At 43.4% G+C, this 27,928-nt stretch overlaps 1 protein-coding gene across 1 annotated transcript; it reads left to right on the top strand.

The window, feature by feature from the left end:
• The first annotated feature begins 175 nt into the window (after nt 1–175).
• LOC140724089 (uncharacterized) lies at nt 176–27,928 on the top strand. The gene is made up of 5 exons (XM_073038576.1): nt 176–231; nt 1,170–1,254; nt 4,730–4,897; nt 14,042–16,009; nt 23,918–27,928. Exons 4-5 carry the CDS (start codon nt 14,435–14,437, stop codon nt 25,676–25,678), a joined length of 3,336 nt encoding a protein of 1,111 aa, XP_072894677.1. The 5' UTR covers nt 176–231; nt 1,170–1,254; nt 4,730–4,897; nt 14,042–14,434; the 3' UTR covers nt 25,679–27,928.

Raw genomic sequence — 27,928 nt, 5'->3', positions numbered from 1 at the left:
CGGGTTAAAAAAGAACTGCTGATTTTTCTACACACAAAACAAACTGAGGTATGGGCATGAAAACAGTGCTTGCAGAAACGTTTAATGGCACCGTGATTACCCATAAAGCCCTGCGTTTAAAATTGCGCTGTCTCTTGAAGCACCGATCAAATGCGCAGGCGTCAAGCTTGCTGTTGTCCTGCATAACTCCGCATGCGCGCAGTACACAAAATGTCGGGAGGACCGGCAGAGGTAAGAGCGGGTGCTGGGTGGGTTTTAATTGAGTGACAATTGCTGTGAACATTGAACACCGTGGCCCACAAACTCGGCACAGGCCAGGTCTTTTTCCTCTCTCTCAGCCCCACGATCCGTACACGGGCCCCGGGGAGCTTCCGGCTAATCAGGGAATGGGAGCAAATAGATCTCACAGACAGAGCTGAGCTCCAGAAAACTAAATGCAGGGATCAGGAACTCGTAGAAAGGGAACAATATCTTTCTATCAGCTGTTGAGACAATCACCTTCGTTCTACCTACAACCGCAGCAGGAGAAAATCTGCAGCTGCCGGCAATCCAAGCAACACACACAAAATGCCGGAGGAACTCAGCATTAGTACTCTTTTCTATCGATGCTGCCTGACCTGCTGAGTTCCTCCAGCATTTTGTGTGTGTGTTGCTTGTTCTGCCGTTTTCTAACGGTGAGGACATGCTTTGACCCATTCTGTCTGGGTACATACTGATATCAAACACCTTTGCCCTGGGCAACAAATAGCTTTCACATCACAAATGTGCCAGACTCCAATGAGACAGACACCTGCCCTTCCCTTCATATTCATTGGCATTGCCATCACCGAGTTCACCACTGTCAGCCACCTGGAGTGGGGGTTCAGGGGAAATATTTATGTACAATACAGAAACTGGTGTTACCTGTGTGTATTGTGGCGATGCAAAAGCTGCTGGATAATTTGCAAGTGGGGAGTGATATTTGGAAAACTGCCTTTTTAAAGTATCATTTAGCAAGAAAATCACTTACAGTGACATGCAAAAGTTTGAGCACTTCTGGTCAACATTTATGTTACTGTGAATAGCTAAGTGAGTAAAAGATGACCTGATTTCCAAAAGGCAGAAAGTTAAAGATGACACATTCTTTAATTTTTTAAGCTAGATTACTTTTTCTTTTCCATCTCTTACAGTTTCAAAATAATAAAAAAAGGGAAAAGGGCCCGAAGCAAAGGTTTGGGCACCCTGCATGGTCAGTACTTAGTAACAACCCCTTTGGTAAGTATCACAGCTTGTAAACGCTTTCTGTAGCCAGCTAAGAGCCTTTCAATTCTTGTTTGGGGATTGTTGCCCATTCTTCCTTGCAAAAGGCTTCTAGTTCTGTGAGATTCTTGGGCTGTCTTGCATGCACTGCTCTTTTGAGGTCAATCCACAGATTTTCGATGATGTTTAGGTCGGGGGACTGTGAGGGCCTTGGCAAAACCTTCAGCTTGCACCTCTTGAGGTAGTCCATTGTGGATTTTGAGGTGTGTTTAGGATCATTATCCTGTTGTTGAAACCATTCTGTTTTCATCTTTAGCTTTTTTTTTACAAATAGTGTGATGTTTATTTCCAGAATTTGTGGTATTTAATTGAATTCATTCTTCCCTCTACAAGTGAAATGTTTCCTGTGCCACTGGCTGCAACACAAGCCCAAAGCATGATTGATCCATCCCTGTTCTTAACAGGTGGAGATGTGTTCTTTTCGTGAAATTCTGCACCCTTTTTTCTCCAAACATACCTTTGCTCCTTGCGGCCAAAAAGTTCTATTTTAACTTCCTCAGTCCACAGGACTTGTTTCCAAAATGAATCAAGCTTGTTTAGATGTTCCTTTGCAAACTTCTGATGCTGAATTTTGTGGTGAGGATGCAGGAAAGGTTTTCTTCCGATGACTCTTCCATGAAGGTCATATTGGTGTAGGTGTCGCTGCACAGTAGAACAGTTCACCACCACTCCAGAGTCTGCTAAATCTTCCTGAAGGTCTTTTGCAGTCAAATGGGGGTTCTGATTTGCCTTTCTAGCAATCCTGCGAGCAGTTCTCTGGGAAAAGTTTCTCGGTCTTCCAGACCTCAACTTGACCTCCACCCTTCCTGTTAACTGCCATTTGTTAATTACATTACGAACTGAGGAAACAGCTACCTGAAAATGCTTTGCTATCTTCTTATAGCCTTCTCCTGCTTTGTGGCCATCATTTATTTTAATTTTCGGAGTGCTGGGCAGCTGCTTAGAGGAGCCCATGGCTGATGATTTTTGTGATAATGTTTGAGGAGTCAGGGTATTTATAAAGTTTTGAAATTTGCATCACCTGGCTTTTTCTAATGAAGATTAAGAATAAGCCATAGCCCTAACAAGCTAATTAAGGTCTGAGACCTTGGTAAAAGTTATCTGAGAGCTCAAATCTCTTGGGGTGCCCAAACTTTTGCATGGTGTTCCTTTATTTTTTTTCACTCTAAAATTGTACAAAACAAAAATAATACACTAATCTTGCTTAAAATGTTGAAAAGAATGTTTCATCTTTAACTTTATGACTTTTGGAGATCAGTTCATCTTTTACTCACTTAACTATTCACAGTAACAGAAATTTTGACCAGGGGTGCCCAACCTTTGCCTGTGTGGCTCATTGAGGTTGGGTCCTGGGATATCACAGTTCTTGATCCAGGTAAAATGGACCCGGGGATCGAGCAACTTGGGCTTATGAGGTGTTGAGCGAGTATTTCTGGTCTGGGATCAGATGCTTGTTTCTGGAGTTCCTTTGGAAGCAATGAGTGCTAATCTGAGGAGAGGATGAGTTCCGATTCCAGCCTCACAGGAACAGGCTGTGAGTAAATGGGCTGAACCGTGTTTACAATCTGCACTAAAAACTGAAAATGTTTGAAGTCATTCTTTTCTTTTTGCAATATTTTTATTCAGAAAAAAAAAGATTTACAGAGTGCAACACATAGATACATCTCAACATAACTTGTGTACATTCATATATTGTAATAAAATTGATTAAAATGTTATAGCATCAGACATAAAGGTATACCACTCTGTAATCAAAAATTTAAAGATAGGTCATACATCATAAAATATTTTTTTTATATATTAAAAAAGTCAACTCCCTACCAACTACCAAAGAAAAAAGCTGATGGATGACAATGGATAATTAGATAAAAAAAGCATACTCACTTAAGAAGAGAAGATAAAAATATACATAAAAGTCTGTGCACTGTTAAACTTTATAAATTGGAAAAGTAATTTAGGAAAGGTCCTCAAATACCATAAAAAGATTGTTTCGAATTTAAGACTGAGCAGCGGATCTTTTCTAAATTTAAATACGACATAATATCACGTAGCCATTGAAGATGTGTAGGAGGGGTAGACTCCTTCCATTTAAGCAAGATTGCTCTTCTTGCTAAAAGAGAGGTAAAAACTAAAACCTGTAGGTTAGGAGTATTTAAAGTTATATCTTCATTTGCAATAATACCAAACAAGGCAGTAAGGGGATTTGGGTCAAATTGGACCCTAAAAAGTTGAGAGAAGGTATGAAATACTTCCCGCCAAAACTTTTCAATTGTAGAGCAAAACCAAAACATATGAATTAAAGAGGCATCAGCAGAGTTGCATTTATTACAAAGTGGAGAAACATTCGGGTAAAAACTGGAGAGCTTCTGTTTAGAAATGTAAGCTCTATGAACCACTTTAAATTGTAGAAGAGGATGACGAGCACAGAAAGATGGTTTATTAACCCGTTTAAGAATTTTATTACATCTATCATCAGAAGTCATTCTGACAAAATGTTATTAACCTGAATTGTAAAGTTTGTTCCTCTCCCCACAGCTGTTCCTTACCTGCTGAGTGTTTCTGGTAATTCCAGTTTCTTTTTATTACATTCACCCCAGAATGGTTTATATTTCCTGAAATTGACCTGTTTTGACCTGGAAATGGAAATGGCTCATTTTGTGATAGTAGAGCAGTAAAGAATGCACAACTTTTCTCTGTAAATTATCCTGCTACCAGTTTGTGTTCAGTACAGTTGTTGCTAACAAGATTTACAAGAATAATCTCAGGAATGATTGACTTTATGTTTGGGGAGCATTTGATGGTTCTGGACCTGTACTTAATGGAGTTTAGAAGGACGGTGGGGGTGGTGGGGGGGATGTATGGTTAAGTAAACCTACCGAATGCTGAAAAGCCTGGATACAGTGGACATGGAAAGGATGTTTCCATTAGACGGAGCATCTGTGATTTGACAGCACTGTCTCAGAATAAAGATGCTTCCCTTTAAAACTGAGATGAGAAAAATTTTTGGGCAAATTATGTCTGATCTGTGGAATTTGCTGTCACAGAGGTTGGTTGAGGCTGCCATTTGGGTATATTTATGACAGAGATTAATATACTCATGATTGCTAAGTAGCTTCGGGGTTACAGGAGGAAGGCAGGAATATGGTGTTGGAATAAAAATCAGCCATGGTTGAGTGGTGGGGCAGACTAGATTGATCGAATCACCTAATTATGTTCCTGTGTGTTATGTCTTACTATGACTGAATGATGGCTCCTTCTTATCCCATATCGTTTTGTGACGTGTGAGGGGCAATAAAAGATTGTTCACTGAGATCATTATGTCTGCCTTCAACGTTTGAGTTTCAGTGAGTTTTGTTCTTGGTAACATTTAGCAGAAATGTTTGGTTCTCCTTTTTATTGTTAATGTGCTTCATTATATTTCATGTTAAAGTTGGACCTGCGGTGAGAGATTTATTGGAAGAAAAACCCCAAATGGAAGCAAACCACGACTGAAGACAGTGGAACATCAACAAGTGAACCAGCCCGAGGATTGAGAGCATCAACTGGAGAGAACCCATCTGACTCAGAGAATCCAGTGATTCATTCAGGAGAAAGTTTGGTGAGTCTCATTTACTCAAACACTAGTCCTTTGGACATTCTATACTGTACAAAGGAAGGTATGGAATAGTTGGAGTGAGACTGAATGTGCCCAGAGGAACCAGTTATGCCTCTGTCAGATCCAGTTGCAATCACTCCAGGTCTGGTAATGTGCTTCCAGCAGCCCAGCCCTTTAAAACCACTCCCATTCTGTGGAAGCCGAATCCGGATAAAGTCACTCAGAGACCGTATAAGTACAAACTCTTTACTCCAAGCACCCAGGCCTTACTCAGTTAGTCGCTCAAACAGGAACAGTCTATGACTGTTACCGCTCAATTCACTAACTGACTAACAATTCCCCTTACACCACAGATATATCTGTCCAGATACCCACCACACAAGGCAGGCTGGTGCCAAAGTTATTTACTGTATTACAGCCCCTTAAGACAAATGACAAAATAGTCATAATGGCTTCCACACACAGAACTGACTGAAGTTGTTCTATCTCTACCCACGAGTGCACAATGAGATAAACATCCAGAAAGCCTAGCTAGCTTACCTCAAGAAGAGATATGGCTCAGATGGCTTAGCACATCTGTTGATCATCAGCAGTTTCTTTCAGAAAAATCTGCTACTATTGTTTAACAAAGTGTTAACCCTTTTTCATACTTTATCATTCCCTCCTTTTGATCATGGATAACATTACGGCATATCTGTGGGTAAAAACAGCATACAACAGTAATTATAAAAAAGATATGTCCAACTATTAGGCCATAATGCAATGCCATGCCCCACATATTACCGAACAGGCCTTCAAAGACCACTATTTCGTCCCTTTGGTGAACCAATGTAAATCCTACCCTACTTTCTTGATGCTGTCAATCTCCCTGGCAGTGTGCTTGGAGAGGGATGTAATGTTAGTAGACTCATCAGGGATATAGGTGCAGCATTCTGTGTCAATAATAACACAGGTTCCCCCTTTCTCAGCGAGGATAAAATCTAAAGCCATACGATTCTGTACGACTGTTTGCCGGATTGCAATCATTTCAGTGGATATTTCTGTTACTTGGGCCTGTGTTTCTGTCAGGGCCCCTGCAGTATTGTGGCCAGCTCCTCAAGTGCTGTAGCCAAATTGATTATCTCTTGTGAATTCCTGGCTACTCCATAGGAGAGAAAAGTGATCATTCAAAATCGCTCAGTCTCAGTTATTCCTCTCCGTTGCCGAGCACCTGCAAGTATGGCCAGGATGCATGTTTCCCAGTCTAGGAAGTTGTGTTTGGTGGGAGCCTGAGATACCATCCCTCAAAACACTGACAGCCACAGTCATCTCTGACTGGACCCCAGTTCCTCATCTCTCTTACCCCGGTGTTGTTTGTGAAAGCCCAGGCTGAGAGTTCCTCACTCTGGTTGAGCGGGATTACTGACATTGGAATCATAGTTTTACTATGCTGCGGAATTTCAGCACAAACCCAGCAGGACCCTAAACAGGATACCTGTTTGGCATCGGTGTGACAGAGAGACATTGAAAGGTGTTAACGTGGGGGCCCCCGGATACTGGGGTGAGTCCTCTCAAAGACATAAACCCGAACACCACTATCAACCAACATATTTTCCTTTAGTTCGAGACAGTTCTCAGACAGACAGACAGACATACTTTATTGATCCCGAGGGAAATTGGGTAACATGTTAAGCACATTTGGCACCTAATCGATGTATCCACCGAGATTGCCCTTCAGTTTCACAGCCGTGGGAGTGGTCAGTAACACCTGATATGGTCCTCTCCACCGAGGTCCAACTTTCCCTCAATCTCAATTCTTTATCAGGACAAAATTCCCAGGTTCTATGGTGGGCTAGTCACTCCTCTCTGTGGAGTAGTCCTCTTCCTTGTAAGCCTGTCGAACCTGTGAATGTAATGCTTGGAAAATGTTGGTCTCTTCCCTGAGGGGATGCATATCCAATTTTGCTGATAGACTTTGTGGGAACAATGGTACACAAGGTCTTTGTCCCCAGGGTGTCCTCATGGGCTGTCCATGAATGATTTCAGCTGGTGACAACACTGTTTTCCCCTGTGGGGTGACCCTCATGTGGAATAGAGCTAACAGTAGGACCTTCAACCAAGCAAGTCCAGTCTCCGCTGTTAGTTTGGCTAATTTACTCTTCAGAGTGCCATTGACTCTTTCCACTATGCCAGCGGCCCATGGGTGGTGTGCACAGTGGAATTGTTGCCTGATAGCTAGTTTGTTACATACCTCTTTGTTCACTGTCACCACAATGTGTGGGCCATTGTCAGAGCTCAGCATCTTCAGCAGGCTTTACCTTGGAATTATTTCCCATAATAATAACTTCATAACAGTCATAGCATTCTTATTGGTAGTTGGAATAACTTCAATCTATCTACTAAACACATGTATAATAATTAAGCAGTATCTATAGCAATGTACTCTAGGCAATTCAGTAACATCAACTTGTAGACACGAAAATGGTCAAGGGAGTCGTACCCGGTGTGCAGGGTGCAGGTTAACAACCATTCCCTCCTTTTCCAGGTGTGTGCATAATTGACCAATATAGGTAAAAACTGTGTAGGAACACAAACCTGTTCCGCTGGGGTGATCCAGAAACCTCGGTCGGGGTCTTTCTGGCACCCCACCTGGAACCACAGCTTGCACTCCTCCTCAGAGGCGTCCCCCTGAAAAGTACGTACCTCCCACATGTCTGGCAAACTCGTTCTGCTTGAGTCATGGAGGATTGCTTGATGGGAACCCGAGGAGACTACAACTATTGAGGATTGTGCAGCACTTTTCGCTGTCTAATCTGCTAAAGCATTGAGTTCAGTGACCTGGTTGGCCATGCGGGTGTGGGCCGCACATTTAATAATAGCCAAAACTTGAGGTAGCTGTTGAGCGGTGAGTAAGTTGTTTACAAAAGAGGCATTACTAATGGGGTGGCCAGAGCAAATCAGGAATCCCCATGTTCCCAGAGAGCCCGGTAGTCATGTACAACTCCAAATGCATAACGGGAGTCCATGTAATTGTTCGCACTTTTATCTGTTGCTAGGATACAGGCACAAGTCAGAGCAAACGGCTCAGCCTTCTGGATGAGACAGCTGCTTCAAAAGAGGCCTGCTCAATTACTTCACTGTCAGTTACTATCGCATCATCAGAATATTGTTTCCCTGCTGGATCCACAAAAGGGCTTCCATTCTCATAAAACATTGCCTCGGGCTTGAGGGGATATTGCAGAGTGGATGGGAGAGTCTGTCCTTCTTTCATGGTGATCCAGACGGGGGGCAGTTTTAGAAATTAACAAGCAAGGCCAATTTCATGGCCTGAGATTGCCCAGAGATGGGGTACAGCCTCTTGGGTTCGGTCAATATTAAAAGAGTGTCTTACCAGATGTCCTGTCTTCACCTGAGTCCTTCCAGTATCAGAGTTGGCATGCGGCCAAGTCTGGCCAGCCTCCCTTGGTGCTGGAGGCTTGTTTCATCAGGGTGTAGGCAAGGAACCCTAGGCTCTTTGGCTTGAACCCAAGGCAAACCCTCACGGTGGTATGGGGAACCACCTGTCCTGTCTGTCGCCAAAGGAAATCCAGATCTTCAGCCAGTAATGCACTGTTCTCTCTTCCTTTAACCTCTCTAATGTGACTGGGAACTTTGTCCCTAGAGGGGTGCATAATACTGGCTTTTCTCAATCCCCCTGGAATTCCACCTGTAGTGGCTGTGTATGTGAATACGTGCGTTCCGTGCCTTCGAACCCAGACAGAGTGATATTAGTGTTTGATAGCTGGAATCCATTTTCCGATATAATTTCCTGATTGAGAGTGGTTGTGGTTGCCGGCATATCAATCATAAATGGAATTGGAATTCCAGCAACTTGCAATGTTCCGTTGGGCTCTTCCTGAGGGGTGGTACTCACGGCAGTAAGCATCCTTGCTTGTTAATTTGAAAACGGGTTGTTGTCCCCACCTGTCCCTTGGTAGGTTTTTGTTCCCATTTCTGATCCCCAGATATCGCCCTCTCGCGTCCTTCTTCCCACTGAACATCTTCACCTTTAATATTAGTTCCCTTCAGGGTTGATTGGGATTTGAAAGTCAGGTCCCAACAATATGTCAAAGCTTGTCACATTCGATTTTGGTCACTGTCAGGCCAATCCATATTATTTGTTTTAATCATGTTGGCTAATTTAGTTGGTAAGTATTGGAGCAGTAGGGAGTTAAACTGGGGGGACAGATTCCCATCTTTACAGGCTTGGTCAGAAGTTGTTCAGTCCTCAGATGGAGTCAGCAATCAAATGGCTGAGCATGGTGCGATGAATGTGCTGAGCTGTGTATATCACAATGCAAGAAGCATCGTAGGAAAGCCAGATGAGCTCAGGGCAGGGAATTACAATATTGTAGCCATTATTGGGACATTGTTGCACCCAATAGTCTGAGGGATTTAAAGGAACAAATTTTTAGAGAGATCGCAGACCATGCCAAGAAACAAAGCTTGATGCAGTAAGTGATTTTAACTTTCCATATATTGACTAGGACTCCCAGAATGTAAAAGGACTAAATGGGGTAAAGTTTGTCAAATGTGCCCTTAATCAGTGCGTAGGAATCCCGACGTAGAAGTGTGCAATAAGCTGTTAGGAAATGATCCAGGGCTGATGACAGAAATTAGTGATCATAATGCCATGAGATTCAAAAGTAAATATGGAAAAAGAGAGGTCTGGACCATGGATTGATATTCTAAATTGGAGAAAGGTCAATTTTGATGGTATCAGAAAGGATCTGATAAGTATGGTTTGCGACAGGCTGTTTTCTGGCCAAGGAGTACTTGGTAAGTGTGAGGCCTTCAGAAGTGAAATTTTGAGGGTGTTGAGTTTGTATGTGCCTGTAAAAATAAAAGTTGAAAGGTAAATGGTGCAGGGAACCTTGGTTTTCAAGAGATATTGAGGCCCCGGATATTTTATTCTTCTGAATGCCTCAGACAGTTGGGTGCTACCAAGACTCATTAATGACTACAAATCATACATCCATGCGAGCTCATCTGACTTTTTTTTTGTCATCTTCTGTTGGTTTCTAAAAGCTTCCCAATAGTTTTTGCTCTTTTGTTTGCTCTCTCTTTGGTCTTTATGTTGGTTTTGGCTTCTCATTTCAGCCATGGTTGTGTCATTCTGCCTTTCCAATGCTTCCGCTTCTTTGGGATGTATCGATCACTCAGCTCCCGAATTGCTCCCAGAAACTCCAGCCATTGCTGCTCCGTTGTCACTCCTACCTTTCCCCTTACAAGTTTGGCCAGCTTCTCTGTCACAGAAACATGGAGAAGTTCAGTACAGAAACAGGCTGTTTAGCCCACCTAGTCAATGCTGAGAACACATTTAAGCTGTCTAATGCAACTACTTGCACTTGGTCAATCACCCTTCATGGCCCTACCATCCAAGTACCTATCAAACTTCTCTTATTGTTGAAACTGGGCTTATATTCACCACTTTTGCTGGCATCTCATTCCACACTCTCACGACCATTTCATTAAAGAGCTTTCCCAAATGTTCCCATTAAATTTTCACCTTCCCCACTTACCCATGACGTCTGGTTGTCATCCTACCCAACCTCAGTGGAAAAAACCTGCTGCATTTACCCTATCTATACCCTCATAATTCTAACAGATCCTCAAAGCAATGTATAATTTACTTTCTGATGTTTAGACCCTTTTTTAGGGCTATAAAGTGATGAGGGGCATTGATCGTGTGGATAGCCAGAGGTTTTACCCCCAGGGTTGAAATGACTAACACGAGGGGGCATAGTTTTAAGGTGCTTGGAAATAGTTACCGAGGGGATGGCAAGGGTAAGTTTTTTTAACTAGAAAATAGTGTGTGTGTGCAATCCACTGCCAGCAGTGGTGGTTGAGGCAGATACAATAGGGTTTTTTAACAGCCTCTTACATAGGCACATGGAGCTTAGAGAAATAGAGGGCTATGTGCTAGGGAAATTCTAGGCACTTTCTGGAGTAAGTTACGTGGTTGGCACAACATTATAGGCTGAATGGCCTGGAATATGATGTAGGTTTCTATGCTCAATGATCTATATTGAACAGTGAAATAACATCTCTTCTTTAATCTGTACAGGGTCCACTATTTTAATGTGGCATTTTCACACTCCAATAGAACCTTTGTCCATCTCCTGAGTAAATAGAGATGAAAACATATTTAAGATCTCTCCCATCTGCTTTGGTTCCATACGTGGATTGCCATTCTGGTCTTACAGAGAACCAACTTTGTGCCTTAAAATCCTTTTGCTCTTAATCTATCTCTGGAATCCCTGATGATTAATCTTTTCTGCAATGGCAACCTCATGCCTTCTTTTAGCCATCCTGACTTATCTCTTATGTGTTCTCTTGTATTTTTTATACTTCATAAGAACCTGCCTGCCTATCCCTGTTATGAAACTCCATTTTGTGCTTCACCAGGGTCTCAATATCTCTTGAAATCCAAGGTTCCCTGCAGTTTCTACCTTTACCTTTTATTCTGACAAGCACATACCCGCTTTGTACTTTCAAAATTTCACTTTGAAGGACTTCCACTTACCAAGCACACCTTTGCCATAAAGCAGCCTGTCCCAGTCCACAGTTGCCAGATCCTAGTATCTTAATTCCAGGTGTTGATCCATTCCCTGAACACATCCACCTTTCCTATCATGCTCCTTGCATTGAGATATACAGGGTTCAGCACATTCACTGCACCATGCTCAACGTTTTTCATTCCTGACCTTGTCTGAGGTCTGAACAACACCTGTCTCCACAACACCTCCACTATCTGTTCTGTTATTCAGGCATCCATTCCCCCTGAGACGTTAGTTTAACCCCCCCTTACCCCCACCCCCCACCATGCAGCTCTATCACCCCTTTAGTTTTCATCTCCCAGATCAATAAAAAGGAGGTGCATACAGGCAGATAGGAACAAATCGGCTACTTATGAGATACAGGAAATTCAAGTGAACACTGATGAAAGAAGGCATGAGGTTGCCCCAGCAGACAAGGTGAAGGAGAATCCTCATGGATTCTGCAGATATGTTAAGTGCAAAAAGATTGCAAGGGAAAAAAATAATCCTTTACAAAATCAGAATGGTAATCCATATGAGGAGACAAAATAGATGGGGGAGATTTTTTCTGCTTTCGTATTTACTCAGGAGGTGGATACAGAGTCTATAGAAGTGAGGCAAAGCAGCATCAAGTTCATGGACACTGTACAGATTACAGAGGTGGAGGTGTTTGCCGTCTGAAGGCAAATTGCCATGGATAAATCCCCAGGGCCTGACAAATTGTTCCCTGGGACCCTTTGGAAGACAAGTGCAGAAGTTGTCGGGGCCCAAGCACAGATATTTAAATCATCCTTAGTGACAGGTGAGGTAGTGGAGGATTGGAGGACAACCAATGTTGTTCCGCTGTTCAAGAAAGGCTCTAAAAATAAACTAAGAAATTGTACATTGGTGTGCTTGACATCAGTAGGGGGAAAGTTATTGGAACTTATGTGCAGGAACCGGATATATAAGTATTTGGATAGATGTGAATTGATTAAGGATAGACAACATGGCTTTGCGCTTGGTAGTTCATGGCTCACCAATCTTATAGAGTTTCTCGAGGAAGTTATCAGGAAAGTGGATGAAGGCAAGGCAGTGGATGTTGTCTACATGGACTTCGGCAAGGCACTTGACAAAGTCTCATATGGGAGGTTGGTCAAGAAGGTTCAGTCACTCAGCATTCAAGATGAGATAGTAAATTGGACGAGACACTGTCTTTGGGAGAAGCCAGAGTGTGGTAGCAGATGGTTGCCTCTCTGACTGGAGGCCTGTGACTAGTTGTGTGTCATAGGGATCAGTGCTTGATCTGTTGTTGTTTGTCATCTATATCAGTAATCTGGATGATAGTGTGGTTAACTGGATCAGTAAATTTGTGGATGACACCAAGATTGGGGTGTAGTGGACAGCGAGGGAGACTATCATGGCTTACAGTGCGATCTGGACCAGCTGGAAAAATGGTTTGAGAAATGGAAAATGAAATTTAATGCAGACAAGTGTGAGGTGTTGCACTTTGGTAGGACCTACCAGTGTAGGTCTTACACAGTGACTGGTTGGGCACTGAGGAATGTTTTAGAGGAAAGGGACCTGGGAATACAAGTCTGTAATTCACTGAAAGTGGTATCACAGTTAGATAGAGATGGAAAGAAAGATTTCAGCCCATTGGCCTTCATGAACCAAAGCACTGACAACAGTAGATAGATGAAAGTTGTAAAAGAGGTTCTGAGAGTTCAGAGAAAATTCACAAGGATTTTGCCAGGTCTGGAGGACTTGGGTTACGAGGAAAAATTGAACAGGTTAGGACTTTATTCCTTGGAATTTAGAAGATTGAGGGGAGATTTAATTGTGATAGAGGGGCATAGATAAAATGCAAGCTGGCTTTAACCACGGAGATGGTGTGGAACTACAACCAGAGGCCATGGGTTAAGGGTGAAAGGTGAAATGTTAAGGGGAACATGAGGGGAAACTTCTTCACACAGATGGTCATCTGGGTGCGAAATGAGCAGCCAACACAAATGGTGAATGCGAGCTGGATTTCAACATTTAAGGAGTTTTGTGTAGGGACCTGAATGGTAGGGGTGTGAGAATGGGGAGTTTAAATAGTTTAGCACAAGCTAGATAGCCCAAAGGGCCTGTTTCTTTGTTGGTACTTTTCTGCAAGAGCCTTTAACAGCTGTGCGGACCAACCATTCATCTCAGCAAGAAATTTTTATAAGGCAACTGGCACTTTAAGTTAATAATACATATAAGAAAATCCCAGCGGCACATCAAGAAAGACTATTTGTGTGAGAAATTTTCAGTTACTGTGGGGCCAGGCACCCATGCAGCTCAGCAGGAACAGGGAATAATACCAATGGAGGGAGCCAAACTGAGCCAAGGCACAAATTGGAGACCACAGAAATGCCCCATTCCTATAGAAACAAGAAGAGCATCAGAGAATTGATGGTCATTCCAGATACCAGCACTGTGCCCAGTTAGAAGATGATTTCTCTGTCCAACTTGGGTGGAACCTCACTGTAACAATGTGATGCTGGATCAGACCTTGGCAACTCAAGTAATCTCATCCGAAGTGTTGTCCTACACCCAGTGATGGATTTTGTAAATCTTTTTACAGGATAAAAACGAGAAGGAATTTGTCTCCCGGAAGCTCAGACATGGCACACCAGTTTTGCTGTCTCTGTCTAGATATTTAAGAAGTGAAGCAAGGGATTCAATCGACCATCCTACCTGATCAGACTACGGGGCAGGATTCACTCAGTCATTTGACCAACTGGCACGCCCGTCATTTTACACAGGGGAGAGCCCATTCTTCTGCTCAGACATTGGGAATGGATTCAGTCAGTCATCTCAACTGAAGGTACATCAGCAAGTTCACACTGGGCAAGGTCATTCACCTGTTCTGTGTGTAAGAAAGCACTTAGTCTGTCATCCCACATGTGGACACACCAGTCAGAAACTGGTCATCTGCTGAATTTCTGGGAAAGGATTCACTCGGTCATCTGACCTGATGGCACACCAGCGAGTTCACACTGGGGTGCGGCCGTTCACTTGCTCGGACTGTGGGATGAGATTCACTCGGTCATCCACCCTACAGAGTCACCAGCGAGTTCACACTGGGGAGAAGCCATTCACCTGCTCAGACTGTGGGAAGGGATTCACTTTGTCATCTCACCTACTGACACACCAGCGAGTTCACACTGGGGAGAAGCCGTTCACCTGCTCAGTCTGTGGGAAGAGATTCACTCAGTCATCCCACCTACAGATACATCAGCGAGTTCACACTGGGGAGAAGCCATTCATCTGCTCAGAATGTGGGAAGAGATTCACTGATTCATCCACCCTACAGAGACACCAGCGAGTTCACACTGGGGAGAGGCCGTTCACCTGCTCAGTCTGTGGGAAGGGATTCATCAACTCTTCCAGCCTACTGACACACCAGCGAGTTCACACTGGGGAGAAGCCATTCACCTGCTCAGAATGTGGGAAGGGATTCACTCGGTTATCCAGCCTGCAGAGTCATCAGCATGTTCACACTGGGGAGAAGCCGTTCATCTGCTCAGACTGTGGGAAGGGATTCACTCGGTCATTTGACCTAATGGCTCACCAGCGAGTTCACACCGGGGAGCGGCCGTTTACCTGCTCAGACTGTGGGAAGGGATTCACTTTGGCATCAATACTAGTGAGACACCAGCGACTTCACACTGGGGAGAAGCCGTTCAACTGCTCAGTCTGTGAGAAGAGATTCATCAACTCTTCCAGCCTACTGACACACCAGCGAGTTCACACTGGGGAGAAGCCATTCACCTGCTCAGTCTGCGGGAAGGGATTTACTCAGTCATCCCACCTACAGAGTCACCAGAAAGTTCACACTGGGGAGAAGCCATTCACCTGCTCAGAATGTGGGAAGAGATTCACTGATTCATCCACCCTACAGAGTCACCAGAAAGTTCACACTGGGGAGAAGCCATTCACCTGCTCAGTCTGTGGGAAGGGATTCACTCGGTCATCTCACCTACTGACACACCAGCGAGTTCACACTGGGGAGAAGCCATTCACCTGCTCAGTCTGTGGGAAGAAATTCACTTCATCATCCAACCTGCAGAGACATCAGTCAGTTCACACTGGGGAGAAACCGTTCACCTGCTCAGTCTGTGGGAAGGGATTCACTCAATCATCTAAACTGAAGGTACATCAGCGAGTTCACACTGGGGAGAAACCGTTCACCTGCTCAGTCTGTGGGAAGGGATTCACTCGGTCATTTCACCTGCTGACACACCAGCGAGTTCACACTGGGGAGAAGCCATTCACCTGCTCAGTCTGTGGGAAGAGATTCACTGATTCATCCAACCTGCAGAGACATCAGTCAGTTCACACCGGGGAGAAACCATTCACCTGCTCAGTCTGTGGGAAGGGATTCACTTCGTCATCCAACCTGCTGAGTCATCAGTCAGTTCACACTGGGGAGAAACCGTTCACCTGCTCAGTCTGTGGAAAGGGATTCATTCGGTCATCTAAACTGAAGGTACATCAGCGAGTTCACACTGGGGAGAAACCATTCACCTGCTCAGTCTGTGGGAAGGGATTCACTCAGTCCTCCACCCTACAGAAACACCAGTCAGTTCACACATTTTGAACTATTCACCTGCTCAGAATGTTGGAAAGGATTCATTCAGTCATCCCAACAACTGGCACACCAGTCAGTTCACATTCTTATTAATTCCTTGCTTTTGCTTGCTGAGGACATTCATTTTAAGAGAGAGAGTGATTAAGAAGGCAAATCAGTCGGGCTTGCAGCTTGTTTACATCGCTCACAGCTTGTTTAGATTTAACCGAGGACTCAGACACTCAGAGTCAGGCAGAGATGTAGGAGGAAAAATGGAAGGATCGAAACCAGGGAACTAGTGGCCAAGGGTCACTGTTTAGAGCTTTCCTATGCCCACAAGGGTGGGTTAAGTGTTGATTCACCATACATCGAATGTGTGGTTATCACCTCATTTGATCCATAGGTGTGGATCGGATTTGGGGTATACTGTGAAGACTACTTATGTGTTAACGCTTGGCTGGGTGTGGTGTGATAATTCACTTGAAGGCGATACCCCTTGTGACAAGTCACTTTCGGTAATAATTCGTATGTGGATTTGAAACGATGAAGCATAAAATCTACAGCAACTGTTCTCTCGTTTCACCACAATGGAACCTTTGGAATTTGACGTAATTGCCTTCTCTCGACATTTACCCTGGATTACAAATATCTCTCTCTCATCACCTATTCCGTGGATGAACTGAACTTCCATACTTTACCATCTCAAGACTCTAAGCCTTGTTTTCCCCGAGCTCAATAGTTTGGGAGTTATATTTTGTTACGCCTGTGCCCCAACTCTGAGGGGCTGAAGGGTACAAAGTAGCTCCCACCTTTTTGAGAATCGCAAGATCGCTATTAATTCAGGTCAGGAGACGCAGGAAATGAGAGAAAGACACGCAGAATCCACATGGGGTTTGGAATGTCCTGGCCCCTCAGCGATACAAAGCCACGGGAAATGGCCATTGTCTCTTGGAGACGGAATTGTGTATTGAGTACTGTACTATTTATTTGAAGCCCTCAGGGAATGAGCCGAGGGGGCTGGCTGAGGGATTGCATCATCCCAACCTGATTGACATCTGAGGTGACACGGGGGTGAGTAAGGATAAAAGAGGGTCTGGGGAACAACCCCTTTAGACGCACCAGGAGAAACGATAGTAATCCCGTGACAGCGTTTAATAGCGACTGCCGGTGGTGACTTGTGTGTGTGTCCATCCTTGCTCGGATGACGAGTTTTCCACGGAACGGCTTAGCTAAAGGACCGACTACAAAAACAGAACTCTCGAAGGATCGACATCATAAAAAGGAAAGCAGGCAAGTTTAAAACATCTGTCTCTCTTGACTCCAACAAAAGGCTGCAGCCTGCATGAACTTGAGTGACTTTTATATTTCCATCGGACAATACATTATCCCCTACACAACGATAGAGTTATTTCTTATTGATTATTATTATACCCGCGCTTTTAGATTAAGGATTGATGATGTATATTATCTGTATGTTTGCATTGATATTATTTTTGTGTATTTTTATCAATAAATACTGTTAAAAATAGTACCATCAGACTTCAACGGACCTCTCTATCTTTGCTGGTAAGTGACCCAGTTTTGGGGTACGTAACAATTTACACACATATATATACATAAAACTGTTAACTTTTGTTTATCTTGCTTAATTTACTTTATTATAAGTAGATACTAATAAAGATAGTGGTTTTAACATCAAAACTAGGCTCCAGGAGTAGTCTATTGTTGCTGGTTAATTTCTAAAGCTTTAGTTTCTAAATATTTGTTCATAACAAAATTGGGGCCTGCATCTGGGATATGAACAAATTTGAGGGCGTGTTGATTAATTAATTATTGATTTCATTGGGGAAATCCCTTTTGATTTATTTGTGTGTGCAAAATCAGCAGCAATGGATGTTGATAAATGTCTGGAAGCACCAACCTCTGAGGCATTAGAGGACGCCAGAAGGCTCGTGTTGTTGTGTATTGTGAAAAGGTTTAAACTTGCTAAGGTGAAATTGACAATGAGGAAGGCACAGATGCAAAGGATTATAGCTGAACATCATGTATCTGAGGTGTGTTTAAAGTGGAGGAGTTGGAGGTGTTTCCTGAAAGTAAACCTAGTGAGCTTGAGCTCCATTACAAGTTAGAAAAGTTAAAGATGGAGGCTGCGGAAAGGCAGAGGCAGTTTGAGGCTAGAGAGGCAGAAAAACAGAGGGAGGAAGCAGAAAGACAGAGGGTGTTCGAGCTGGAAAACATAGAGAGATTGCAGCAAGGGGGTCTAGCGTTAGACACTGGTGATAAGTTTGAGGACAGTCGGGAAGTTAAATTGGTACCTCCACTTGATGAGGCAGAGGTTGATAAATACTTTCAGCATTTTGAGATGGTTGCTCGGAGTTTAAAGTGGCCAGAAAAGGGTTGGGCTATTCTTTTACAATGTGTAATTGAGGGGAAGGCTCAGCAAGCCTATTCTGCTTTGACAGTTGATGAAGCAGCTGATTATGACATAGTGAAACAGGCTGTGCTCAAACTTACAAGTTGGTCCCAGAATCATACAGGCAAAAGTTTAGAAATTCAAGGAAATCTGTGAACCAGACTTATATGGAATTTTCTTGTGAGAAGTTTGTGTTTTGGCTGGTGCACATATAAAAATATAAATGATGATTTTAACAGCTTGAAAGAGTTGGTTGTAATTGAAGAATTCAAAAGGTGCGTCCCTGATGACATAAAGACGTATTTAGATGAAAAGGATGCTGCTACATTGCAGGAGTCTGCTAGATTAGCAGATGAGTTCGCTTTAACTCATAATGTTAAATTTACCCAGAATAAGAGTTTCCAAAAGAGTAGCAAGGATCACCAGGGTAAACCAGAAATTAAAGCTGGGACTAGTGACACGAGTAAGAATGAAGGGAAGCAGTTGAAGGAGAAATATTCTGGTCTGTCTTGTTACTATTGTAAGAAGCTGCTCATATGATGGCAAACTGTTCTATCCTGAATAAGAAAAAGAAAAAGGAACCAGTCCCAAATGCCTGTGTACAATATGTTGAAGCACCTATAAACCCACAGGGTTCTGAAGATTCTGTTGAAGCTCAGTTAAGAACTGAGAGGTCTGACCGAGTTAAGAAGGGATTTGATCATTTTATGTTAGATGGGTTTGTATAAGTAAAGGAACGGTCAACCCCAGTACCAGTGAAAATTCTTTGAGATACTGGGGCTTCTCTGTCACTTATATTAGCGTTCTAAAGTTTGGTGATGAGACTAACACTGGTGAGGTAAATCTTATTAAAGGCATTGGGAGCGGCATTTTATTAAAGGCATTGGGGCTTCTGTGCCGTTGCACAAGGTAACTTTACAGTCAGGGTTGGTTTCCAGACCTGTTAAGATTGGATTATGCTCCAGTTTACCAGTGGAAGTTGTTACTTTGCTGTTAGGGAATGACCTGGCAGATGGTAAAGTAGTTCCGGCAGTGCAGTTGACAACTAAGCCAACCACTGGTGACCGACAGATGGATTTTAACATTTATCCTTCCTGTGCAGTAACTCCCAAGTGTGGCTAAAAAGTCTGCCGACGCAGACAGTTCTGTGCAGCATGATTCTGATACCCATGATAGCCAAAATCGGGATTCAGGTAATGCTGACCTGTCAGGGACTTTTCTGCCTTCAATGTTTCAACAGGATTCAGGTAGCAAGTCTGATGAGAAAGACTTATCCCTGTCTAGGAAGGAGTTTATAGCAGAACAGAACCGAGACACTGAGATTGAAGTTTTAAAAGAAACCGCTCTCTGAGATGATGAGATTAAGAAAATGCAAGTCGGGTATTATCTCAAGGATGGAATGTTAATCAGGAAGTGGAGGCCACCTGCTATACCTGTGAGTGAGGAATGGACAGTTGTTCACCGAATTGTAGTTCCTAAAGTTTATAAGATAAAAATGTTAACTTTGGCCCACAGTATGCCCTTAGGTGGCCATTTTGGAGTGAATAAAACTAAACAGGATTATGAAGGAAATTTACTGCCTAATTTGAGGAAAGATGTTATGACCTTTTGCAGAACCTGTCACACTTGTCAAGTTGTGGATAAACCTAATCAGGTCACACCAGTGGCCCCACTCCAGCTAATACTTGCATTTGGTGAACCCTTTTCCAAAGTTATAGTGGATTGTGTTGGCCCATTGCCAAAGACTAAAGCTGGCCATCGGTATTTGCTAACTATTATGAGTACCTCATCCAGATTCCCAGAGGCAATACCTCTCAGGAATATTAAAGCTCAAACTGTGACGAAGGCTCTTACCAAGTTTTTTACTCTATTTGGTTTGCCTAAAGCAATCCAGTCTGATCAAGGAAGTAATTTTACATCTGGTTTATTCCAGCAGGTGGTTTATGAACTGGGAGCTAAATGAATTACATCATCTGCATACCATCCAGAATCACAAGGGGCTTTAGATAGATTTCATTCTACCCTCAAAACAATGAATAAGACATACTGTGTTGAAAATGGAAAATACTGGGATGAAGGAATATATTTTTTTTGTTCACAGTAAGAGAGTCAGTACAGGAATCACTGGGCTTTAGTCCATTTAAATTTGTATTTGGTCACTGCGTGAGGGGACCTTTGACCTTGTTAAAGGAACAGTGGATTGATGGGATGTACATGTTAACTTCTTAGACTATGTTTTGAAGTTCAAAAACAAACTACACTAGTCCTGTAGCCTAGCAAGACAAAACTTATAGATTTCTCAAAGCAAAATGAAGTTTTGGTTTGATAAGCAGGCTTGTGAAAGAAAATACCAGGTGGGGGGTAAGGTGCTTGCCTTATTTCCAATGTGGATGAATCCAGTTAAGGCGAAATTCAGTGGACCGTATGAAATAGTCTCTCAAGTTAATGACGTGAATTATGTTACTAAGACACCCGACCGACACAAACCAACACAGGTGCTACACATAAATATGATACAGACTTATTTTGACAAGCAGGCACCATCTGTGGGTGTTGTTATCAAATCATATGAATCTGGCAACCCTGAGAATGAAACAATTGACTCATCTGAGACTTTTCACAAGCTAAATATGGTCCCAGTTAGGCTAATGAACTCGGTTGTTCAAGGAAACATTGATAACAAGTTGGCTCATCTGCAGCCACAGCAACAGTGGTACCGTTTCCTGGATTGTAGCAGCAGGATCAGTTTGTGGTTGTGGTGAATTGGGTCCTCAATATCCTCCGGGCCCTTTTATCACACCTGCCTCTGCAAATGTCCTGAATAGTGGGAAGTTCACATCTAGAGATGTGCTGGCTGTGCGCACCCCTCTCTGTAGGTTCCTGCAATTAAGGAAAGTGCAGTTTACCAGGCAGTGATTCAGCCAGTCAGGATGCTCTCATTTGTGTTCCTGTAGAAAGTCCTTAGGATTTGGGTCCCCATCCCAAACTTCAACCGTCTGAGGTGAAAGAGGTGCTGTTGTGTTTTTATCACAATACAGCTAGTATATACAGACCATGTCAGATCCTTGGTGACCCTCTCAACCCCAGATCCATTGATGCCAATAGGGGTTAGCCTGTCTCCATTCCTTTTGTTATCCACAATTAGCTCCTTTGGTTTTGTGACAATGATTGAGAGGTTGTTTTCTGGACACCAGTCAGATGTTGTTCAGACCTCAGACAGAGTCAGCAATCAAATGGTTGAGCATGGTGTGATGAAAGTGCTGAGCTGTGTATATCACAATGCAAGAAGCATCGTAGGAAAGCCGGATGAGCTCAGGACATGGAATTATGATATTGTAGCCATCACTGGGACTTGGTTACACCCAACAGTCTGAGAGATTTAGAGGAACAAATTTGTAGAGAGATCACAGACCATGCCAAGAAACAAAGGTTGATTCAGTTGGTGATTTTAACTTCCCAGATATTGACTGGGATTCCCACACTGTGAAGGGACTGGATGGGATAGAGTTTGTCAAATGTCCCCATAATCAGGACGTAGAATTCCTGATGTAAAGTGTGCAATAAGCTGTTAGGAAATGATCCAGGGCTGATGACAGAAATTAGTGATCATAATGCCATGAGATTCAAAAGTAAATATGGAAAAAAAGAGGTCTGGACCACGGGTTGATATTCTCAATTGGAGAAAGGTGAATTTTGATGGTATCAGAAAGGATCTGACAAGTGTGGTTTGGGACAGGCTGTTTTCTGGCAAAGGAGTACTTGGTAAGTGGGAGGCCTTTAGAAGTGAAATTTTGAGGGTGTGGAGTTTGTATGTGCCAGTCAAAATAAAAGTTGAAAGGTAACTGGTGCAGGGAACCTTGGTTCTCAAGAGATATTGAGGCCCCGGATATTTTGTTCCTCTAAATGCCTCAGACTGTTGGGTGCTGCCAAGACTCATTAACGACTGACTCATTAATCATCATTCCAATTCCTGAGCTCGTCTGACTTTTTTTTTAGTCGTCTTCTGTTGGTTCCTAAAAGCTTCCCAATAGTTTTTGCTCTTTTGTTTGCCCTCTCTTTGGCTTCTCATTTCAGCCATGGTTGTGTCCTCCTGCCTTTCCAATGCTTCCACTTCTTTCGTAAGTATCGATCACTCAACTCCCGAGTTGCTTCCAGAAACTCCAGCCATTGCTGTTCCATTGTCACTCCTACTGGTTTTCCCTTCGAAGCAAGTTAGACCAGCTTCTCCATCATAGAAACGTGGAGAAGTTCAGCACAGAAACAGGCTATTTGGCCCATATAGTCAATGCCAAAAAAAACATTTAAGCTGTCTAATGCATCCACCTGCACTGGGACCATTGTCCTCCATACTCCTACCATCCAGGCTCCCATCCAAACTTCTTTTAAATGGTGAAACCGAGCTCACATTCATCACTTGTGCTGGCATCTCATTCCACACTCTTGCGACCATTTCAGTGAACGGCTTTTCCACATGTTCCTGTTAAATTTTCACCTTCCCCACTGACCCACGAGCTCTGGTTGTCGTCCCACACAACCTCAGTGGAAAGAGCTGCTGGCATTTAACCTATCGTTTTCCTCAAAGTTTTGTACACTTCTAATAAATCCTCAAAGCAATGTATAATTTCCTTGTTTATGTTTAGAGCCTCTTTTTTAGGTGGATAAGATGATGAGGGGCATTGATCATGTGGATAGTCAGAGGTTTCTTTCCCAGGGCTGAAATGGCTAACACAAGAGGGCAGAGTTTTATGGTGCTTTGAAATAGATACCGAGGGGATGTCAGGGGTAAGTATTTTTACACAGAGAGTGCTGGATGCGTAGAGAGTGTTTCAGTTCCTGTGGGACCAGGCACCCATGCAGCTCATTGGGAACAGGGAATAATACCAATGGAGAGAGACAACTGAGCCAGATCACAGGTTGGAGATGGCAGAACTGCCCCTATGTTATAGAGACAGGAAGAGCATCAGAGAGTTTGATTGACATTCCAGATACCAGCACTGTGCCCAGTTAGAAGATGATTTCTCTCTCCAACTTGGGTTGAACTTCACTGTAACAGTGTGATGTCAGCTCACACCTTGCCAACTCAAGTGATCTCATCTGAAATGTCCCACACCTATTGATTGATTTTGTAAATCTTTTTACAGGTTAAATATGACAAGGAATTTGTCTATGGGAATCTCGAACACAACACACCAGTTTTGCTGTCTTTGTCCAGATATTTAAGAAGAGGAGCAAGGGATTCACTCGGTCATCAGACCAACTGGCGTGCCCGTCATTTTACACGGGGGGAACGCATTCACCTGCTCAGACAGTGGGAACGGATTCACTCGGTCATTTCAACTGAAGGTACATCAGCAAGTTCACACTGGACAAGGCCATTCACCTGTTGTAAGTGTGAGAAGGGATTCAGTCAGTTATCCCACTTGTGGACACAGCAGTCAGTTCACACTGTGCAGAGGCTGGTCATTTGCTGAATTTGTGGGGAAGGATTAACTCGATCATCTGACCGAATGGCACACCAGCAAGCTCACAGTGGAGAGAGGCTGTTCACCTGCTCAGACTGTGGGAAGGGATTCACTCGCTCATCTAAACTGAAGGTACATCAGCGAGTTCACACTGGGGAGAGACCGTTTACCTGCTCAGACTGTGGGAAGGGATTCACTGGATCATCCCACCTACAGTTGCACAGGTCTGTTCACACTGGGGAGAGGCCGTTCACTTGCTCAGACTGTGGGAAGGGATTCACGTTTTCGTCCCAACTGAAGGTACATCAGCGAGTTCACACTGGAGAGAGGCCATTCACCTGCTCAGACTGTGGGAAGGGATTCACTCAGTCATCTGAACTGAAGGTACATCAGCGAGTTCACTCTGGGGAGAGGCCGTTCATCTGCTCGGACTGTGGGAAGGGATACACTTCTTCGTACCAACTGAAGGTACATCAGCGAGTTCACACTGGAGAGAGGCCATTCACCTGCTCAGTGTGTGGGAAGGGTTTCACTCAGTCATCTGTACTGAAGGTACATCAGCGAGTTCACACTGGAGAGAGGCCATTCACCTGCTCAGTGTGTGGGAAGGGATTCACTCAGTCATCTGAACTGAAGGTACATCAGAGAGTTCACACTGGGGAGAGGCCGTTCACCTGCTCAGTCTGTGGGCAGGGATTCACTCAGTCATCTGTACTGAAGGTACATCAGCGAGTTCACACTGGAGAGAGGCCCTTCACCTGCTCAGACTGTGGGAAGGGATTCACTTGCTCATCTAAACTGACGGTACATCAGCTAGTTCACACTGGGGAGAGGCCATTCACCTGCTCAGTGTGTGGGAAGGGATTCACTCAGTCATCTCAACTGAAGGTACATCAGCGAGTCCACACCGGGGAGAGGCCATTCACCTGCTCAGACTGCGGGAAGGGATTCACTCGCTCATCTGATCTGAAGGCACACCAGCGAGTTCACACTGGGGAGAGGCCGTTCAGCTGCTCAGACTGTGGGAAGGGATTCACTTGCTCATCCCAACTGAGGGTACATCAGCGAGTTCATACTGGAGAGAGGCCGTTCACCTGCTCAGTGTGTGGGAAGGGATTCACTCAGTCATCTCAGCTGATGATGCACCAGTCAGTTCACACTGGCGAGAGGCCATTCGCTTGCTCAGACTGTGGGAAGCTATTCACTTCTTCGTCCCAACTGAAGGTACATCAGCGAGTTCACAGTGGGGAGAGGCCATTCACCTGCTCAGACTGTGGGAAGGGATTCACTTCTTCGTCCCAACTGAAGGTACATCAGCGAGTTCACACTGGTGAGTGGCCGTTCACCTGCTCAGACTGTGGGAAGGGATTTGCTCTGTCATCTCACCTACTAACACATCGGAGAGTTCACACTAGGGAGAAGCCGTTCACCTGCTCAGACTGTGGGAAGGGATTTTCTCAGTCATCTAAACTGAAGGTACATCAGCGAGTTCACACTGGGGAGAGACCGTTCACCTGCTCATATTGTGGGAAGGGATTCACTCAGTCATCCATCCTAATGACACACCAGCAAGTTCACAGTGGCGAGCGGCCATTCACCTGCTCAGACTGTGGGAACGGATTCACTTACTCATCTAAACTGAAGGTACATCAGCGAGTTCACACTGGAGAGAGGCCGTTTACCTGCTCAGTGTGTGGGAAGGGATTGACTCAGTCATCTCATCTACAGACACACAGGCGAGTTCACACAGGAGAGAGGCCGATCAGCTGCTGAGACTTTGGGAAGTAATTCTGTCAGCAAAATCAACCAAATGTGCATCATTGAGTTCACAGTGGGGAGAGGCCGTTCACCTGCTGTGAATGTGGGGAGCGATTCACTCAGTCATTTAACCTTATGTAACTCTTGCTTCAGCTAGCAACTTAATATAGGGGGTGATAGCCCCTGAACTTGGCCAAACCTAAGCAATCTCGTTTGTGTGAATGCTGCATGATGTGTCTCCTGTTACAAATCAGTACCCCAAAAATAACAAATGGTACACAATATGCGATTAAACAATTGAGCTATTTAATTCTTACTTTGACTATAGGATTAGTAAAGGAAACAAAAAAATAGAAAAAGGGCCCTTTCTCTTCACTCATGTCTTCTCATCTCTCCCTGACAAAAGACCATGAAAATCTACCTTCCAGTCTCACAGGAAAGAACAATATCTCTCTCATTGGGTAGCTAGGCACTCCAAAACTCCTGTTATTTCTAGTCATAAGCTAAACATTGCTGCTGCAGAGAATCCATTAGCTCAGCAGTGAAACATAACAGAGAGACCATTACATTAGCAGTGAAATCTCACAGCATGTTACACTTGTGACACACTACCGGGTTCACACTGGGAAGAAAGTTTCAATAAGCTGCATGCTGGATATTTGTCCATCACTGTTGCTAAAGCTATTTTGAGAGTGACTATCGGTGCTGAACTCTACAATTATTGCTGCTGCTCACCACATCCAGTTCTGGGCATGGGAGGAGTTTCTTCTACTGCATATTCACCTTTAATGGGACTGGAGATTAATATTGACTGGGGTGGAGTGTGGCCAGTGAAGAAGTGGAGCTTTGAGGCTTTGGCTCAAGTAGTTTTGGCAGATGGATTGTGCAATCAAGATTTGAATAGCTCCTGGAGGCTGCGCCTGTCTGTGAATGGAGTAACAGCAGTTTCTGAGCTGCTCCTAGTTTTGTCCCTTTCCCCCTAGTTTAAACCGAATTTAATATCTTCAGTTGCTGATTCTTGAAGGGGAACCATATGTCTTTGAGGAGTGGGAAATACTTGTCTGAACCTAGTGATAAAGGCAACGGGAAAGGAAAGATGCAAAAGGAAGGATCTGATGAAATGCCATTGTGGGCTGAAGATATGGCTTGGACACAGTTCATTTAAAGACGAACTTGAAAAGAATAGTAATGAAATGATGTCATTTCTGGGAAAACTTAAGGATCTGGAAGCTCAAGTCACTACACACAAAGAGGAATTGAAGATAATTAAGCAAAAATTGCTTGAAAGTAAAATAAAGTAAAACTCGTTTGGAATGATATCGAAATAAGATTATAGACCTGGAAACTAGGTCTCGCCGAAGGAATATACAAATTGTTGGGCTGCAGGAAGGAGTTGAAAATGGAGATTTAACTGCTTACATGGGTAAGCTTTTTCATACCTTATTTCCTTCTATATTATCACAGCCGCCTACTGTTGAAAGAGCAGACAGAACTTTTACTTCGAGATCTCAAGATCCAAATAAACCAAGGGCTATTCTGGTTTGTTCTCATTATTTTAAGATTAAAGGTCAAATAATGCGACAGGCAAGACAACAGAGTTTTTAGATTTGAGACATCTGAGCTCGGTTTTTATGAAGATTTTTCTAAGGAGGTAATGAAACAAAGATTAAAATTTGCTCTGGTAATTAAACATGCATATGATAAGAAATTGTTTCCTTCCTTGTGTCACCCAACAAGGATTAAAGTTTTTCCTCCTGATTCTCCTCCTCGTACATTTTGTGATCCTAAAGTTGCCCTGCCGTTTGTTTAAACTATACCTGCTGTGACTGCCGATTGAACTGTCTGGCATATTATCTGCATAATAACATTTCGGAAAGAAGATTTATGAAGGCTACTTGGACATTTCATTGAGAGACTATTAAAAGAAGATTAGGGGACTTGTTTATTATTGCATACCATTGTTGTTTTTGGTAAGAAGATTTATGGTTCAGGTATGACTGTTTAAATGGTTATTTGGACATTCGATGGAGAAAAAGAACATAAAAGGACTTACTCCTTTAACCTAATATCTGGTTTGATATTTTGTGTGTTTTTTTTCTTAATTAACTAACTGGTAGTTTTTCCTACTAATGGGGCTATTTCCTTCTCTTATATATACTTAGCGGAGGTTTCAATTATTTGTATACTATTAGTTTTAAAGATTGTGTTGATCTGTTATTAAACACTATGCTTGGTTTCTCTAGGTAATATGTTTTAGATTTTAAT

This window comes from Hemitrygon akajei, unplaced genomic scaffold (genome assembly GCF_048418815.1).
Source record: "Hemitrygon akajei unplaced genomic scaffold, sHemAka1.3 Scf000160, whole genome shotgun sequence".
In the NCBI taxonomy this organism is placed as follows: Eukaryota; Metazoa; Chordata; class Chondrichthyes; order Myliobatiformes; family Dasyatidae; genus Hemitrygon; species Hemitrygon akajei.
Note: the sequence above shows the minus strand (reverse complement) of the source record. Positions and strands in the feature narration are given on the sequence as shown.